We start from the raw sequence: 16,215 nt of genomic DNA on the forward strand, positions 1-16,215 counted from the left end.
CATTAAAATGCTCCAAAACTGGAGATTAAATTAAAAAAAAGATTTAGATGCAAGTGGCTGTTCCACTGGATGTCATATGCACCAACAAGCTGCTATGTAAATGTATGTAAATGTCACTGTTTTGAAGGGATGGATGGCCCAACTGAATAAATACCTAAAATATCAGCACTTTGAAATGGGCTGTTTCATAAATGTTCATGGTTTAGTATCAAAAAAAAAAAAAAAACATCAGTGACAATGTTTTCATCAACATTCTTTGAAAAACATTTATTATTGACTAAGAAGATGCTGGGAAAGATGAATGAAAAACCTTCAAACAAAAAGGTACTGTATTCTAGGTGGTAAAGCATAGTGGTGTTAACTGGACTGGTGTTGGTAGCTAGTATGATGAGAATTCATTAAAATGCTCCAAAACTGGAGATGGTTAACTGGTGGTGAACTGGTGGTGAAAAAAAACAACAGCACTTTGAAACGTTTCTGGATTCAAATGGTGTTTTCATACTTTAAAAGACTAAGAAGATGCTGGGGTAATACTTCACTGACGGTGGTAAAGCAAGTGGTGTTGGACTGGTGTTGGACTGGTGTTGGACTGGTGGTGGACTGGTGTTGGACTGGTGGTGGACTGGTGGTGGACTGGTGGTGGACTGGTGTTGGACTGGTGGTGGACTGGTGTTGGACTGGTGGTGGACTGGTGGTGGACTGGTGGTGAACTGGTGGTGAACTGGTGGTGGACTGGTGGTGGACTGGTGTTGGACTGGTGTTGGACTGGTGGTGGACTGGTGGTGGACTGGTGGTGAACTGGTGTTGGACTGGTGTTGGACTGGTGTTGGACTGGTGTTGGACTGGTGGTGGACTGGTGTTGGACTGGTGGTGGACTGGTGGTGGACTGGTGGTGGACTGGTGGTGGACTGGTGGTGGACTGGTGGTGGACTGGTGTTGGACTGGTGTTGGACTGGTGGTGAACTGGTGGTGGACTGGTGGTGGACTGGTGTTGGACTGGTGGTGGACTGGTGGTGAACTGGTGTTGGACTGGTGGTGGACTGGTGTTGGACTGGTGGTGGACTGGTGTTGGACTGGTGGTGGACTGGTGGTGGACTGGTGGTGGACTGGTGGTGGACTGGTGGTGGACTGGTGGTGGACTGGTGGGACTGGTGGTGGACTGGTGTTGGACTGGTGTTGGACTGGTGTTGGACTGGTGGTGGACTGGTGTTGGACTGGTGGTGGACTGGTGGTGAACTGGTGTTGGACTGGTGGTGAACTGGTGGTGGACTGGTGGTGGACTGGTGGTGGACTGGTGGTGGACTGGTGGTGGACTGGTGGTGGACTGGTGTTGGACTGGTGGTGGACTGGTGTTGGACTGGTGGTGGACTGGTGTTGGACTGGTGGTGGACTGGTGTTGGACTGGTGTTGGACTGGTGGTGAACTGGTGTTGGACTGGTGGTGAACTGGTGGTGGACTGGTGTTGGACTGGTGGTGAACTGGTGTTGGACTGGTGGTGAACTGGTGGTGGACTGGTGGTGAACTGGTGTTGGACTGGTGGTGGACTGGTGGTGGACTGGTGGTGAACTGGTGGTGGACTGGTGTTGGACTGGTGGTGGACTGGTGGTGGACTGGTGTTGGACTGGTGTTGGACTGGTGGTGAACTGGTGGTGAACTGGTGGTGAACTGGTGTTGGACTGGTGGTGAACTGGTGTTGGACTGGTGGTGAACTGGTGTTGAACTGGTGGTGGACTGGTGTTGGACTGGTGTTGGACTGGTGGTGGACTGGTGGTGGACTGGTGGTGGACTGGTGGTGGACTGGTGGTGGACTGGTGGTGGACTGGTGGTGGACTGGTGGTGGACTGGTGGTGAACTGGTGGTGGACTGGCGTTGGACTGGTGGTGGACTGGTGGTGGACTGGTGGTGGACTGGTGTTGGACTGGTGGTGGACTGGTGGTGGACTGGTGGTGAACTGGTGGTGGACTGGTGGTGGACTGGTGGTGGACTGGTGTTGGACTGGCGTTGGACTGGCGGTGGACTGGCGTTGGACTGGCGTTGGACTGGCGGTGGACTGGCGGTGGACTGGCGGTGGACTGGCGTTGGACTGGCGGTGGACTGGTGGTGGACTGGTGGTGGACTGGTGGTGGACTGGTGGTGGACTGGCGTTGGACTGGTGGTGGACTGGTGGTGGACTGGCGGTGGACTGGTGAGAACAGGACCAGAGAGGTCCACTACAAAGCAGGATCAAAGTGTCAGATAGTTAAGTTGCCTAAATATTCTGATATAACGTTTTATTTTGTAATAAAGATGAGCTTGAAAATGGACATGGTCTCATTTATTTAACAAACAAAAAAATACATTTCTAGGTTTATCTTTTTTTAAATTTTTTTAAATCAACCATAAAATCAACAGTTATTTCTGGTTGCTTATCAAAGTTAGACGGCGAACTCATTGATCCTGCTTTGTAGTATATCGCTCCGAGTAGATGATAATGCTGTAATGTACAAGTATTGGGCCTTGGGGATGCCAGTAGGTGGAATGGTAGTGTACTGTTGTAGTTCTGTCCAAAGACACACATGGTTCCATCCATGTTCAGCTCACACCTGTCTCGCACACACCTGTCTCGCACACACATGTCTCGCACACACATGTCTCGCACACACATGTCTCGCACACACATGTCTCGCACACACATGTCTCGCACACACATGTCTCGCACACACATGTCTCGCACACACATGTCTCGCACACACCTGTCTCGCACACACATGTCTCGCACACACCTGTCTCGCACACACCTGTCTCGCACACACCTGGCTGCTACAATAAGACCAGTTGATAGGTAATAAATCAAATTTTATTGGTCACATACACATGGAAAGCAGATGTTATTACGATTGTAGCGAAATGCTAGGGGACTGGAGGTAGGGCACAGGTAGGCTCAGGTAGGGCATAGGTAGGCTCAGGTAGGGCTCAGGTAGGGCATAGGTGGGCTCAGGTAGGGCATAGGTAGGCTCAGGTAGGGCATAGGTAGGCTCAGGTAGGGCATAGGTAGGCTCAGGTAGGGCATAGGTAGGCTCAGGTAGGGCATAGGTAGGCTCAGGTAGGGCATAGGTAGGCTCAGGTAGAGTGTAGTCTTTGGCGGCCACTCCATCCTACTTTCTGGATCCCTCACTTTCTCAGACAAAAAAAATAGGTCTGCAAAAAAAAAAGAATTATTTCACCTGAGAAACATCACCTGTTCTCTCCAAACCTGCTGGTTACCTCCCTCGTCACCTCTCTTGTTACCTCCCTCGTCACCTCCCTGGTTACCTCCCTGGTTACCTCCCTCGTCACCTCCCTCGTCACCTCCCTCGTCACCTCCCTCGTCATCTCCCTCGTCATCTCCCTCGTCATCTCCCGACTCGATGACTGCAATGCCCTCCTTGATGGTCTCCCCATCAAAAAGCATCCATAGGATGCAGATTGTGCAGAACAGCGCCGCACAGGAACCTGGAGATCTGCCCCCATCACCCCCATTCTAGCCTCCACTGGCTACCCACCCAATTCAAAACCAACTTTAAAACCCTCCCGTTACTCTTCAAAAACCCTCAATGCCTCTGGTCCCCAATAACTCAGTGAACTCCTCAGCCTCAAACAGTCTTCAGGTTCACTCCGGTCAAATGCTCAAAGACTCCTTGCAGTCCCAAAGAAACGCAGAAAAACACTTGTTTCAAGAGGACATGGCAGGGTAGTCTAGTGGTTAGAGTGTAGAGGCGGCAGGGTAGCCTAGTGGTTAGAGCGTTGGACTAGTAACCGGAAGGTTGCAAGTTCAAACCCCCGAGCTGACAAGGTACAAATCTGTCGTTCTGCCCCTAAACAAGGCCGTCATTGTAAATAAGAATTTGTTCTTAACTGACTTGCCTAGTTAAATAAAGGTAAAAAAAATAAATAAAGGACCACAATGGAAATAAGTCCCACACTTTATTGTGTGTTATTCTCCATGATTTCACTCATGTGCATGTATGGCTTGTTTTTGTTGTGTGTGTTCGTGTTTTTTAGTGTTTTTAAATGGTTGAATTAATAAAGTAAAGCATCTTAACATCTCACCTAATGTTTTTAGTCCTTTCACTAAAGCTTTTTTTCTTTGAATGATTTCTCTGTAAAGAGTTTTGAGATTTACGTCTGGAAATGAACAGCGCTCTACAAAATGTAATGTGTTATTATAGGAAAGGGTCAAGTGGTAGGGAACTGGGGGTAGGGGATTAGGGGACTGGGTGTAGGGGTGAGGTATAGTCTTAGGGACCGGTCAAGTGGTAGGGAACTGGGGGTAGGGGATTAGGTGTAGGGGTGAGGGGACTGGGTGTAGGGGTGAGGTATAGTCTTAGGGACCGGTCAAGTGGTAGGGCATTGTGGGTAGGGGTGAGGGGCTCAGGTGGAGTGTGAGGAACAGGTGAAATGGTAGGGCATTGTGGGTAGGGGTGAGGGGCTCAGGTCTCTGACTATCTTGTTGAGGCTGGAGATCTTCTCATCCAGTAGATAGTTCTTCTTCTCTGCTACTTTCTGTCTCCGCTCGGTCATCTCCAAGGCCTTCAGCAGCTGGGCGTTCTCCACGTACAGGTCCTTGATCAACGAATCAGCTTTTCCGTTCTTGTGGTGCTAGAGACAGAACAGAGTGAGAACATCAACCAACCGCATTTATTTTAAAAAGCCCTTTTTACAAACACCAACTGTCACTAAGTGTCTAACCTTGATATTGTGTCATCATACATTTACACTGCATCGATTCCATACGTGTATTTTATAACAACTTGTCAGAGGGCTCAATAAACAACTCCCGTGACATTATCCAAGTCCCAATAATTGCTAGGTAACCTCACTCAGTAAAAACCAATATAGAAAAAGTGAAAACAGATCCTGAGATAACAGAGTAAAGAGACCACTGACTGAGGGCTTTAACAGGGGCAGCAGTAACAGAAAGGTTGTGGGCCAGTAACAGAAAGGTTGTGGGCCAGTAGTAACAGAAAGGTTATGGGCCAGTAGCAGAAAGGTTGTGGGCCAGTAGTAACAGAAAGGTTGTGGGCCAGTAACAGAAAGGTTGTGGGCCAGTAACAGAAAGGTTGTGGGCCAGTAGTAACAGAAAGGTTATGGGCCAGTAGCAGAAAGGTTGTGGGCCAGTAGAAGAAAGGTTGTGGGCCAGTAAACAGAAAGGTTGTGGGCCAGTAACAGAAAGGTTGTGGGCCAGTAACAGAAAGGTTGAGGGCCAGTAGAGAAAGGTTGTAACAGAAAGGTTGAGGGCCAGTAGCAGAAAGGTTGTGGGCCAGTAACAGAAAGGTTGTGGGCCAGTAACAGAAAGGTTGTGGGCCAGTAACAGAAAGGTTATGGGACAGGGGGTTGTGGGCCAGTAGCAGAAAGGTTGTGGGCCAGTAACAGAAAGGTTATGGGCCAGTAACAGAAAGGTTATGGGCCAGTAACAGAAAGTTGTGGGACAGTGGGCCAGTAGTTGTGGGCCAAACAGAAAGGTTATGGGCCAGTAACAGAAAGGTTATGGGCCAGTAACAGAAAGGTTGTGGGCCAGTAACAGAAAGGTTGTGGGCCAGTAACAGAAAGGTTGTGGGACAGTATACGGAAAGGTTGTGGGCCAGTAGCAGAAAGGTTGTGGGCCAGTAACAGAAAGGTTGTGGGCCGGTAACAGAAAGGTTGTGGGCCAGTAACAGAAAGGTTGTGGGACAGTAACAGAAAGGTTGTGGGACAGTAACAGAAAGGTTGTGGGCCAGTAACAGAAAGGTTGTGGGCCAGTAACAGAAAGGTTGTGGGCCAGTAGCAGAAAGGTAGTAGCAGAAAGGTTGTGGGCCAGTAACAGAAAGGTTGTGGGCCGGTAACAGAAAGGTTGTGGGCCAGTAACAGAAAGGTTGCGGGCCAGTAACAGAAAGGTTGTGGGCCAGTAGCAGAAAGGTTGTGGGCCAGTAACAGAAAGGTTGTGGGCCAGTAACAGAAAGGTTGTGGGCCAGTAACAGAAAGGTTGTGGGCCAGTAGAAGAAAGGTAACAGAAAGGTTGTGGGCCAGTAGCAGAAAGGTTGAGGGCCAGTAGTAACAGAAAGGTTGTGGGCCAGTAGTAACAGAAATGTTGTGGGCCAGTAACAGAAAGGTTGAGGGCCAGTAGCAGAAAGGTTGTGGGCCAGTAACAGAAAGGTTGAGGGCCAGTAGCAGAAAGGTTGTGGGCCAGTAACAGAAAGGTTATGGGCCAGTAACAGAAAGGTTGTGGGCCAGTAACAGAAAGGTTATGGGACAGTAGAGGGTTGTGGGCCAGTAGCAGAAAGGTTGTGGGCCAGTAACAGAAAGGTTATGGGCCAGTAACAGAAAGGTTATGGGCCAGTAACAGAAAGGTTGTGGGACAGTAACAGAAAGGTTGTGGGCCAGTAACAGAAAGGTTGTGGGACAGTATACGGAAAGGTTGTGGGCCAGTAGCAGAAAGGTTGTGGGCCAGTAGCAGAAAGGTTGTGGGCCAGTAGCAGAAAGGTTGTGGGCCAGTAACAGAAAGGTTGTGGGCCGGTAACAGAAAGGTTGTGGGCGAGTAACAGAAAGGTTGTGGGCCAGTAACAGAAAGGTTGCGGGCCAGTAACAGAAAGGTTGTGGGCCAGTAACAGAAAGGTTGTGGGCCAGTAGAAGAAAGGTAACAGAAAGGTTGTGGGCCAGTAGCAGAAAGGTTGAGGGCCAGTAGCAGAAAGGTTGTGGGCCAGTAACAGAAAGGTTGTGGGCCAGTAGCAGAAAGGTTGTGGGCCAGTAGCAGAAAGGTTGTGGGCCAGTAGCAGAAAGGTTGTGGGCCAGTAGCAGAAAGGTTGTGGGCCAGTAACAGAAAGGTTGTGGGCCAGTAACAGAAAGGTTGTGGGCCAGTAGCAGAAAGGTTGTGGGCCAGTAGCAGAAAGGTTGTGGGCCAGTAACAGAAAGGTTGTGGGCAGAAAGGTTGTGGGCCAGTAGCAGAAAGGTTGTGGGCCAGTAGCAGAAAGGTTGTGGGCCAGTAGCAGAAAGGTTGTGGGCCAGTAACAGAAAGGTTGTGGGCCAGTAGCAGAAAGGTTGTGGGCCAGTAACAGAAAGGTTGTGGGCCAGTAAAAGGTTGTGGGCCAGTAGCAGAAAGGTTGTGGGCCAGTAGCAGAAAGGTTGTGGGCCAGTAGCAGAAAGGTTGTGGGCCAGTAGAAGAAAGGTTGTGGGCCAGTAGCAGAAAGGTTGTTAGAAGAAAGGCCAGTAACAGAAAGGTTGTGGGCCAGTAACAGAAAGGTTGTGGTCTAGTAGCAGAAAGGTTGTGGTCCAGTAACAAAGGTTGTGGTCTAGTAGCAGAAAGGTTGTGGGCCAGTAACAGAAAGGTTGTGGTCTAGTAGCAGAAAGGTTGTGGGCCAGTAGCAGAAAGGTTGTGGGCCAGTAACAGAAAGGTTGTGGGCCAGTAGAAGAAAGGTTGTGGGCCAGTAACAGAAAGGTTGTGGTCTAGTAGCAGAAAGGTTGTGGTCTAGTAGCAGAAAGGTTGTGGGCCAGTAGCAGAAAGGTTGTGGGCCAGTAGCAGAAAGGTTGTGGTCCAGTAACAGAAAGGTTGTGGGCCAGTAGTGGTCTAGTAGCAGAAAGAACAGAAAGGTTGTGGGCCAGTAGCAGAAAGGTTGTGGGCCAGTAGAAGAAAGGTTGTGGGCCAGTAACAGAAAGGTTGTGGGCCAGTAACAGAAAGGTTGTGGGCCAGTAACAGAAAGGTTGTGGGCCAGTAACAGAAAGGTTGTGGGCCAGTAGCAGAAAGGTTGTGGGCTAGTAGCAGAAAGGTTGTGGGCCAGTAACAGAAAGGTTGTGGTCTAGTAACAGAAAGGTTGTGGGCCAGTAGCAGAAAGGTTGTGGGCCAGTAGAAGAAAGGTTGTGGTCTAGTAGCAGAAAGGTTGTGGGCCAGTAGCAGAAAGGTTGTGGGCCAGTAACAGAAAGGTTGTGGGCCAGTAACAGAAAGGTTGTGGGCCAGTAACAGAAAGGTTGTGGGCCAGTAGCAGAAAGGTTGTGGGCCAGTAGCAGAAAGGTTGTGGGCCAGTAGCAGAAAGGTTGTGGGCCAGTAACAGAAAGGTTGTGGGCCAGTAACAGAAAGGTTGTGGGCCAGTAACAGAAAGGTTGTGGGCCAGTAACAGAAAGGTTGTGGGCCAGTAACAGAAAGGTTGTGGGCCAGTAACAGAAAGGTTGTGGGCCAGTAGCAGAAAGGTTGTGGGCCAGTAGCAGAAAGGTTGTGGGCCAGTAACAGAAAGGTTGTGGGCCAGTAACAGAAAGGTTGTGGGCCAGTAGCAGAAAGGTTGTGGGCCAGTAACAGAAAGGTTGTGGGCCAGTAACAGAAAGGTTGTGGGCCAGTAGCAGAAAGGTTGTGGGCCAGTAGAAGAAAGGTTGTGGGCCAGTAACAGAAAGGTTGTGGGCCAGTAGCAGAAAGGTTGTGGGCCAGTAACAGAAAGGTTGTGGGCCAGTAACAGAAAGGTTGTGGGCCAGTAGCAGAAAGGTTGTGGGCCAGTAACAGAAAGGTTGTGGGCCAGTAACAGAAAGGTTGTGGTCTAGTAGCAGAAAGGTTGTGGGCCAGTAGAAGAAAGGTTGTGGGCCAGTAACAGAAAGGTTGTGGTCTAGTAGCAGAAAGGTTGTGGGCCAGTAGCAGAAAGGTTGTGGGCCAGTAGCAGAAAGGTTGTGGGCCAGTAGAAGAAAGGTTGTGGGCCAGTAGCAGAAAGGTTGTGGGCCAGTAGCAGAAAGGTTGTGGGCCAGTAGCAGAAAGGTTGTGGGCCAGTAGCAGAAAGGTTGTGGGCCAGTAGAAGAAAGGTTGTGGGCCAGTAGCAGAAAGGTTGTGGGCCAGTAACAGAAAGGTTGTGGGCCAGTAGCAGAAAGGTTGTGGGCCAGTAACAGAAAGGTTGTGGGCCAGTAGAAGAAAGGTTGTGGGCCAGTAACAGAAAGGTTGTGGGCCAGTAGCAGAAAGGTTGTGGGCCAGTAGCAGAAAGGTTGTGGGCCAGTAACAGAAAGGTTGCTGGTTCAGAGCAGACAAGGTGAAAAATCTGTTGACGTGCCCTTGAGCAAGGCACCTAACCTTAATTGCGCCTTTAAAAGTTGTTTTGGATAAAAGCCTGCTAAATGACTATAATGTTAATAGTAAATCCTATATTTGACCTATAGATTAAACTGTACCTGATCTTTCAGTTGAGAGACCTTCTCTTTGAGAAGCAGCTTGACGTTATGCAGCGACAGTTCGATTTCCCTCATACGCTCCTCCATCTTCATCATTATCATCATCGACCTCTCATCCTGGTGAATGGAGAAGAGGTATACAGATGTTTAACCATCGTTATGTACCATCTGGCATGTTTAACCATCTGTATGTACCATCCGGCATGTTTCACCATCGTTATGTACCATCTGGCATGTTTAACCATCTGCATGTATCATCTGTATGTACTATTTGGCATGTTTAACCATCTTTATGTATTATCTGGCATGTTTAACCATCTGTATGTATCATCTGGCATTTTTAACCATCTTTATGTACCATCTGGCATGTTTAACCATCATGTTTAACCATCGGTATGTACCATCTGGCATGTTTAACCATCTTTATGTACCATCTGGCATGTTTAACCATCTTTATGTTTAACCACCTGTATGTATCATTGGGCATGTTTAACCACCTGTATGTACCATCCGGCATGTTTCACCATCGTTATGTACCATCTGGCATGTTTAACCATCTGCATGTATCATCTGTATGTACTATTTGGCATGTTTAACCATCTTTATGTATTATCTGGCATGTTTAACCATCTGTATGTATCATCTGGCATTTTTAACCATCTTTATGTACCATCTGGCATGTTTAACCATCTGCATGTATCATCTGTATGTACTATTTGGCATGTTTAACCATCGGTATGTACCATCTGGCATGTTTAACCATCTGTATGTACCATCTGGCATGTTTAACCATCTTTACGTACCATCTGGCATGTTTAACCATCTGTATGTACCATCTGGCATGTTTAACCATCTGTATGTACCATCTGGCATGTTTAACCATCTGTATGTACCATCTGACATGTTTAACCATCTTTAGGCATCATCTGGCATGTTTAACCACCTGTATGTACCACCTGGCATGTTTAACCACCTGTATGTATCATCTGGCATGTTTAACCACCTGTATGTGCCATCTGGCATGTTTAACCACCTGTATGTACCATCTGGCATATTTAACCACCTGTATGTACCATATGGCATGTTTAACCATCTTTATGTACCATATGGCATGTTTAACCATCTGTATGTACCATCTGGCATGTTTAACCATCTTTATATACCATCTGGCATGTTTAACCATCTGTATGTATCATCTGGCATGTTTAACCATCTGTATGTATCATCTGGCATGTTTAACCATCTTTATGTACCATCTGGCATGTTTAACCATCTGTATGAATCATCTGGCATGTTTAACCATCTGTATGTATCATCTGGCATGTTTAATCATCTTTATGTACCATCTGGCATGTTTAACCATCTTTATGCATCATCTGGCATGTTTAACCATTTGACATGTTTAACCATCTGTATGCATCACCTGGCATGTTTAACCATCTGCATTTACCATCTGGCATGTTTAACCATCTTTATGTACCATCTGGCATGTGTAACCACCTGTATGTACCATCTGGCATATTTAACCACCTGTATGTACCATATGGCATGTTAACCATCTGTATGTACCATCTGTCATGTTTAACCATCTGACATGTTTAACCATCTGTATGGGCCATCTGGCATGTTTAACCATCTTTATGCATCATCTGGCATGTTTAACCATTTGACATGTTTAACCATCTGTATGCATCACCTGGCATGTTTAACCATCTGCATTTACCATCTGGCATGTTTAACCATCCGTATGTACCATCTGTATGTACCACCTGGCACGTTTAACCATCTGTATGTACCACCTGTCACGTTTAACCATCTGTATGTACCACCTGGCACGTTTAACCATCTGTATGTTTAACCATCTGTATGTACCATCTGGCACGTTTAACCATCTGTATGTACCATCTGGCACGTTTAACCATCTGTATGTACCATCTGGCACGTTTAACCATCTGAATGTACCATCTGGCACATTGAACCATCTGAATGTACCATCTGGCACGTTTAACCATCTGAATGTACCATCTGGCACATTGAACCATCTGTATGTATCATCTGGCATGTTAAAAATGAAAAGAAAAATACACACGTATGGTTTAAAATCACACAAGTAAATAATTAGGAGTACTGTGCTGCATGTCTGGCTTTAAACAACGGGTGGGTCTAATCCTGAATGTGGATTGGTTAAAAGCCCATCACCAGCCTGTGTCTATTCCACAAATTGCCACCAGCAAAATATTTTATTAACGTCCAAAGATTCTCTGTTCCATTTACCTGCGCTATCCACTGTCTCATCAGCCCAGGCAGGGAAGATTTTTTTAAATTATTTTTTTATTTCACCTTTATTTAACCAGGTAGGCTAGTTGAGAACAGACAACAGAGTTACACATAGAGTAAACAATTAACAAGTCAATAACACAGTAGAAAAAAGGGGAGTCTATATACACAATGTGTGCAAAAGGCATGAGGAGGTAGGCGAATAATTACAATTTTGCAGATTAACACTGGAGCGATAAATGATCAGATGATCATGTACAGGTAGAGATATTGGTGTGCAAAAGAGCAGAAAAGTAAATAAATAAAAACAGTATGGGGATGAGGTAGGTAAAAATGGGTGGGCTATTTACTGATAGACTATGTACAGCTGCAGCGATCGGTTAGCTGCTCAGATAGCTGATGTTTGAAGTTGGTGAGGGAGATAAAAGTCTCCAACTTGCAATTCGTTCCAGTCACAGGCATCAGAGAACTGGAACGAAAGGCGGCCAAATGAGGTGTTGGCTTTAGGGATGATCAGTGAGATACACCTGCTGGAGATCAACTTGATCTCCACAATAAAACGCATCTAGACATCAAATTTATTTTTAGACTAGCATTTACTTTTCAACAGTGGAAATTTGCATAAACCGTATGGCCTCAGATATTTGCAACATTGTTCCAATATTCTAATTCAATCTCCCAAAAAAATGCATCTACTGTTGTTATTCTGGCTGCACTGTTTGACCTGACTGTAAATTAGCCGTCGTTGGCTAGCTAGCGAGCAAGGGATAATAACGTTTCCTTCCAGTATGGCAATGGAATACTTAGAATGAACGACTGGGTCGCGTCCGTAGATACAGAACATAAAAGACTGAACGACTGGGTCGCGTCCATAGATACAGAACATAAAAGACTGAACGACTGGGTCGCGTCCGTAGATACAGAACATAAAAGACTGAACGACTGGGTCGCGTCCATAGATACAGAACATAAAAGACTGAACGACTGGGTCGCGTCCGTAGATACAGAACATAAGACTGAACGACTGGGTCGCGTCCGTAGATACAGAACATAAAAGACTGAACGACTGGGTCGCGTCCATAGATACAGAACATAAAAGACTGAACGACTGGGTCGCGTCCGTAGATACAGAACATAAGACTGAACGACTGGGTCGCGTCCATAGATACAGAACATAAGACTGAACGACTGGGTCGCGTCCATAGATACAGAACATAAGACTGAACGACTGGGTCTCGTCCGTAGATACAGAACATAAAAGACTGAACGACTGGGTCTCGTCCGTAGATACAGAACATAAGACTGAACGACTGGGTCTTGTCCGTAGATACAGAACATAAAAGACTGAACGACTGGGTCGCGTCCGTAGATACAGAACATAAAAGACTGAACGACTGGGTCGCGTCCATAGATACAGAACATAAGACTGAACGACTGGGTCGCGTCCATAGATACAGAACATAAGACTGAACGACTGGGTCTCGTCCGTAGATACAGAACATAAGACTGAACGACTGGGTCTCGTCCGAAGATACAGAACATAAGACTGAACGACTGGGTCGCGTCCATAGATACAGAACATAAGACTGAACGACTGGGTCGCGTCCATAGATACAGAACATAAGACTGAACAACTGGGTCGCGTCCATAGATACAGAACATAAGACTGAACGACTGGGTCGCGTCCGTAGATACAGAAAATAAGACTGAACGACTGGGTCGCGTCCATAGATACAGAACAGAAAAGACTGAACGACTGGGTCGCGTCCATAGATACAGAACATAAAAGACTGAACGACTGGGTCGCGTCCGTAGATACAGAACATAAGACTGAACGACTGGGTCGCGTCCATAGATACAGAACATAAGACTGAACGACTGGGTCGCGTCCGTAGATACAGAACATAAGACTGAACGACTGGGTCTCGTCCGTAGATACAGAACATAAGACTGAACGACTGGGTCGCGTCCGTAGATACAGAACATAAGACTGAACGACTGGGTCTCGTCCGTAGATACAGAACATAAGACTGAACGACTGGGTCGCGTCCGTAGATACAGAACATAAGACTGAACGACTGGGTCGCGTCCATAGATACAGAACATAAGACTGAACGACTGGGTCTCGTCCGTAGATACAGAACATAAGACTGAACGACTGGGTCTCGTCCGTAGATACAGAACATAAAAGACTGAACGACTGGGTCGCGTCCATAGATACAGGACATAAGACTGAACGACTGGGTCTCGTCCGTAGATACAGAACATAAAAGACTGAACGACTGGGTCGCGTCCGTAGATACAGAACATAAGACTGAACGACTGGGTCGCGTCCGTAGATACAGAACATAAAAGACTGAACGACTGGGTCGCGTCCGTAGATACAGAACATAAAAGACTGAACGACTGGGTCTCGTCCGTAGATACAGAACATAAGACTGAACGACTGGGTCTTGTCCGTAGATACAGAACATAAAAGACTGAACGACTGGGTCGCGTCCGTAGATACAGAACATAAAAGACTGAACGACTGGGTCTCGTCCGTAGATACAGAACATAAAAGACTGAACGACTGGGTCTCGTCTCTGGCAACGGAACGGAACCAATAAATCTAATCCAAATTAAATCAAATCTATTTATATAGCCCTTCGTACATCAGCTGATATCAATAGAAGGAATAACCAGCCGGCTTGATTAGCAACCATAGGTTTGTTTCGGGACTACATCTTGTGTTAGGATGAAATGGTACTAATAAATTCATCAAAATAACATTAATGAAAATAGGTAAATCATTATTTGAATATTTTGGTAACCCGTTGTATAAAAGTAATGCCCTCGAAGCCAGTGTTTCGCGGATATATTGGCACGGTTTGCTGGCTCTGCACTTCCTCTCGGGCCAAACACCCGTGCCATTTAGTACCTACAAAGTATGGCTCCTTGGGCATTATCACTTAAGTATGTTCTGCAAAACGCGCATAGCTGGCAAATAGGTGTAGAAAACGGATTGTTCTTTTATGTGGTAATATATTATATATACAATAGCAAAGATGTTTCAACAGGACAATCAGAGAGGAAACCGTCAGAACATGTGATATAACGCCAAGGAAGGCAGCCACGCAACACAAAACCCGAAAACTAAATGCTTTATTTCTCTTCATTCTTTCCAGTGAAATACATCGTAGTGCATTTATTGAAAAAGTGACATCACAGCTAGATAAAATTGATAAAAACAAATGAATAAATATTCAATTATATTTTCCAACTTGTTGATCCAGAAACGTAAAAAAAAAAAAAAACATTCTACAGAAAGTGAAATACAATACGCGAATTTAAATAAAAATGAACGAAACCGAAGCACACAGAGCAATAGAGAATAAAACTGTGGTTTGACATTATCTAGAAGACCCTGATACCACCTGGATCTTATTATTCTGAGTTCAGTCTGGACTATCAAAGATCCCGAAGAACCATAGTGACAATACTAACATGGTTGCTACATGAATCAAAGCACTCTGATAAATATCATGAAAAAATATGTACATTTGTTTTACAATCAAAAATGTTGTTGGTCCTTTCGAGTTCAATACTGTTGGTAATAAACAGGTCCAGTTTACAATAAACCACAGTACTTTCAGATATACCCGTACCTGTAGTGAGAGGTGAGCATGTTCACCAACAAAAGTTTATTAAAATATTATGTGACAAAGATAAACAAAAAATAAATAAATAAATCAACATTGTTGGTACAAGGAATCTACTGCAATCAGAGCATATTTCACAAACCTTTGTTTGACTCAACAGTTCACCTACTGTTAAGAGCTTAAGAAAGCACTTTGATTTGAGGAAAATAACAAAAGACAAGCCTGTTTTACTCTCATACACCACCTAGTGGATGCATACACTCATTACACACCCCCTTACACTGAGCTGTATCTAACACCCCATTCAGATCACTGGTCATCACCTTTAAGGACGGAAGGCATGGGGGCATATGGGGAAATTCAGGGAATTCCTGGAGGATTAGGTTGGGCTGGGGTTAGGTGAGGACAGGTTTGGAGGGAGTTAGAAACGACCAGGTAAGGGGAATTAAGGGGAGATGAGTCATGGAGAATCAGGTTGGGCTGGGGTTAGGTGAGGACAGGTTTGGAGGGAGTTAGAAACGACCAGGTAAGGGGAATTAAGGGGAGATGAGTCATGGAGAATCAGGTTGGGCTGGGGTTAGGTGAGGAGGGAGTTAGAAACGACCAGGTAAGGGGAATTAAGGGGAGAGGAGTCATGGAGAATCAGGTTGGGCTGGGGTTAGGTGAGGACAGGTTTGGAAGGAGTTAGAAACGACCAGGTAAGGGGAATTAAGGGGAGATGAGTCATGGAGAATCAGGTTGGGCTGGGGTTAGGTGAGGACAGGTTTGGAGGGAGTTAGAAACGACCAGGTAAGGGGAATTAAGGGGAGATGAGTCATGGAGAATCAGGTTGGGCTGGGGTTAGGTGAGGAGGGAGTTAGAAACGACCAGGTAAGGGGAATTAAGGGGAGATGAGTCATGGAGAATCAGGTTGGGCTGGGGTTAGGTGAGGAGGGAGTTAGAAACGACCAGGTAAGGGGAATTAAGGGGAGAGGAGTCATGGAGAATCAGGTTGGGCTGGGGTTAGGTGAGGAGGGAGTGAATCAGGTTGGGCTGGGGTTAGGTGAGAAGGGAGTTAGAAACGACCAGGTAAGGGGAATTAAGGGGAGATGAGTCATGGAGAATCAGGTTGGGCTGGGGTTAGGTGAGGACAGGTGGAGGGAGTTAGAAACGACCATGTAAGGGGAAT

The 16,215-nt window shown here is 46.3% G+C and overlaps 1 protein-coding gene and 1 long non-coding RNA gene across 4 annotated transcripts in view; one reads left to right on the plus strand and one right to left on the minus strand.

Moving 5' to 3' along the window:
* Positions 1-2,728: 2,728 nt before the first annotated feature.
* The window catches only part of LOC118369028 (ninein-like), an 81,839-nt gene continuing 68,352 nt past the window's right edge, over positions 2,729-16,215 (minus strand). The window contains 2 exon segments of the mRNA XM_052496220.1: positions 2,729-4,617; positions 9,130-9,246. Of these exon segments, the coding sequence (XP_052352180.1) occupies positions 4,390-4,617; positions 9,130-9,246 (345 nt within the window). The 3' untranslated portion in view covers positions 2,729-4,389.
* On the plus strand, positions 15,447-16,181 carry LOC127915789 (uncharacterized). 3 transcript variants are annotated; one of them, XR_008092210.1, is made up of 3 exons: positions 15,447-15,573; positions 15,746-15,956; positions 16,038-16,181. It is a non-coding gene; the product is annotated as an uncharacterized LOC127915789 (long non-coding RNA). The 3 variants fall into 3 exon arrangements; XR_008092214.1 differs by having other exon boundaries at positions 15,512-15,654; XR_008092213.1 differs by having other exon boundaries at positions 15,512-15,654; positions 15,837-15,956.

This window comes from Oncorhynchus keta, chromosome 35 (genome assembly GCF_023373465.1).
Source record: "Oncorhynchus keta strain PuntledgeMale-10-30-2019 chromosome 35, Oket_V2, whole genome shotgun sequence".
NCBI lineage: Eukaryota > Metazoa > Chordata > Actinopteri > Salmoniformes > Salmonidae > Oncorhynchus > Oncorhynchus keta.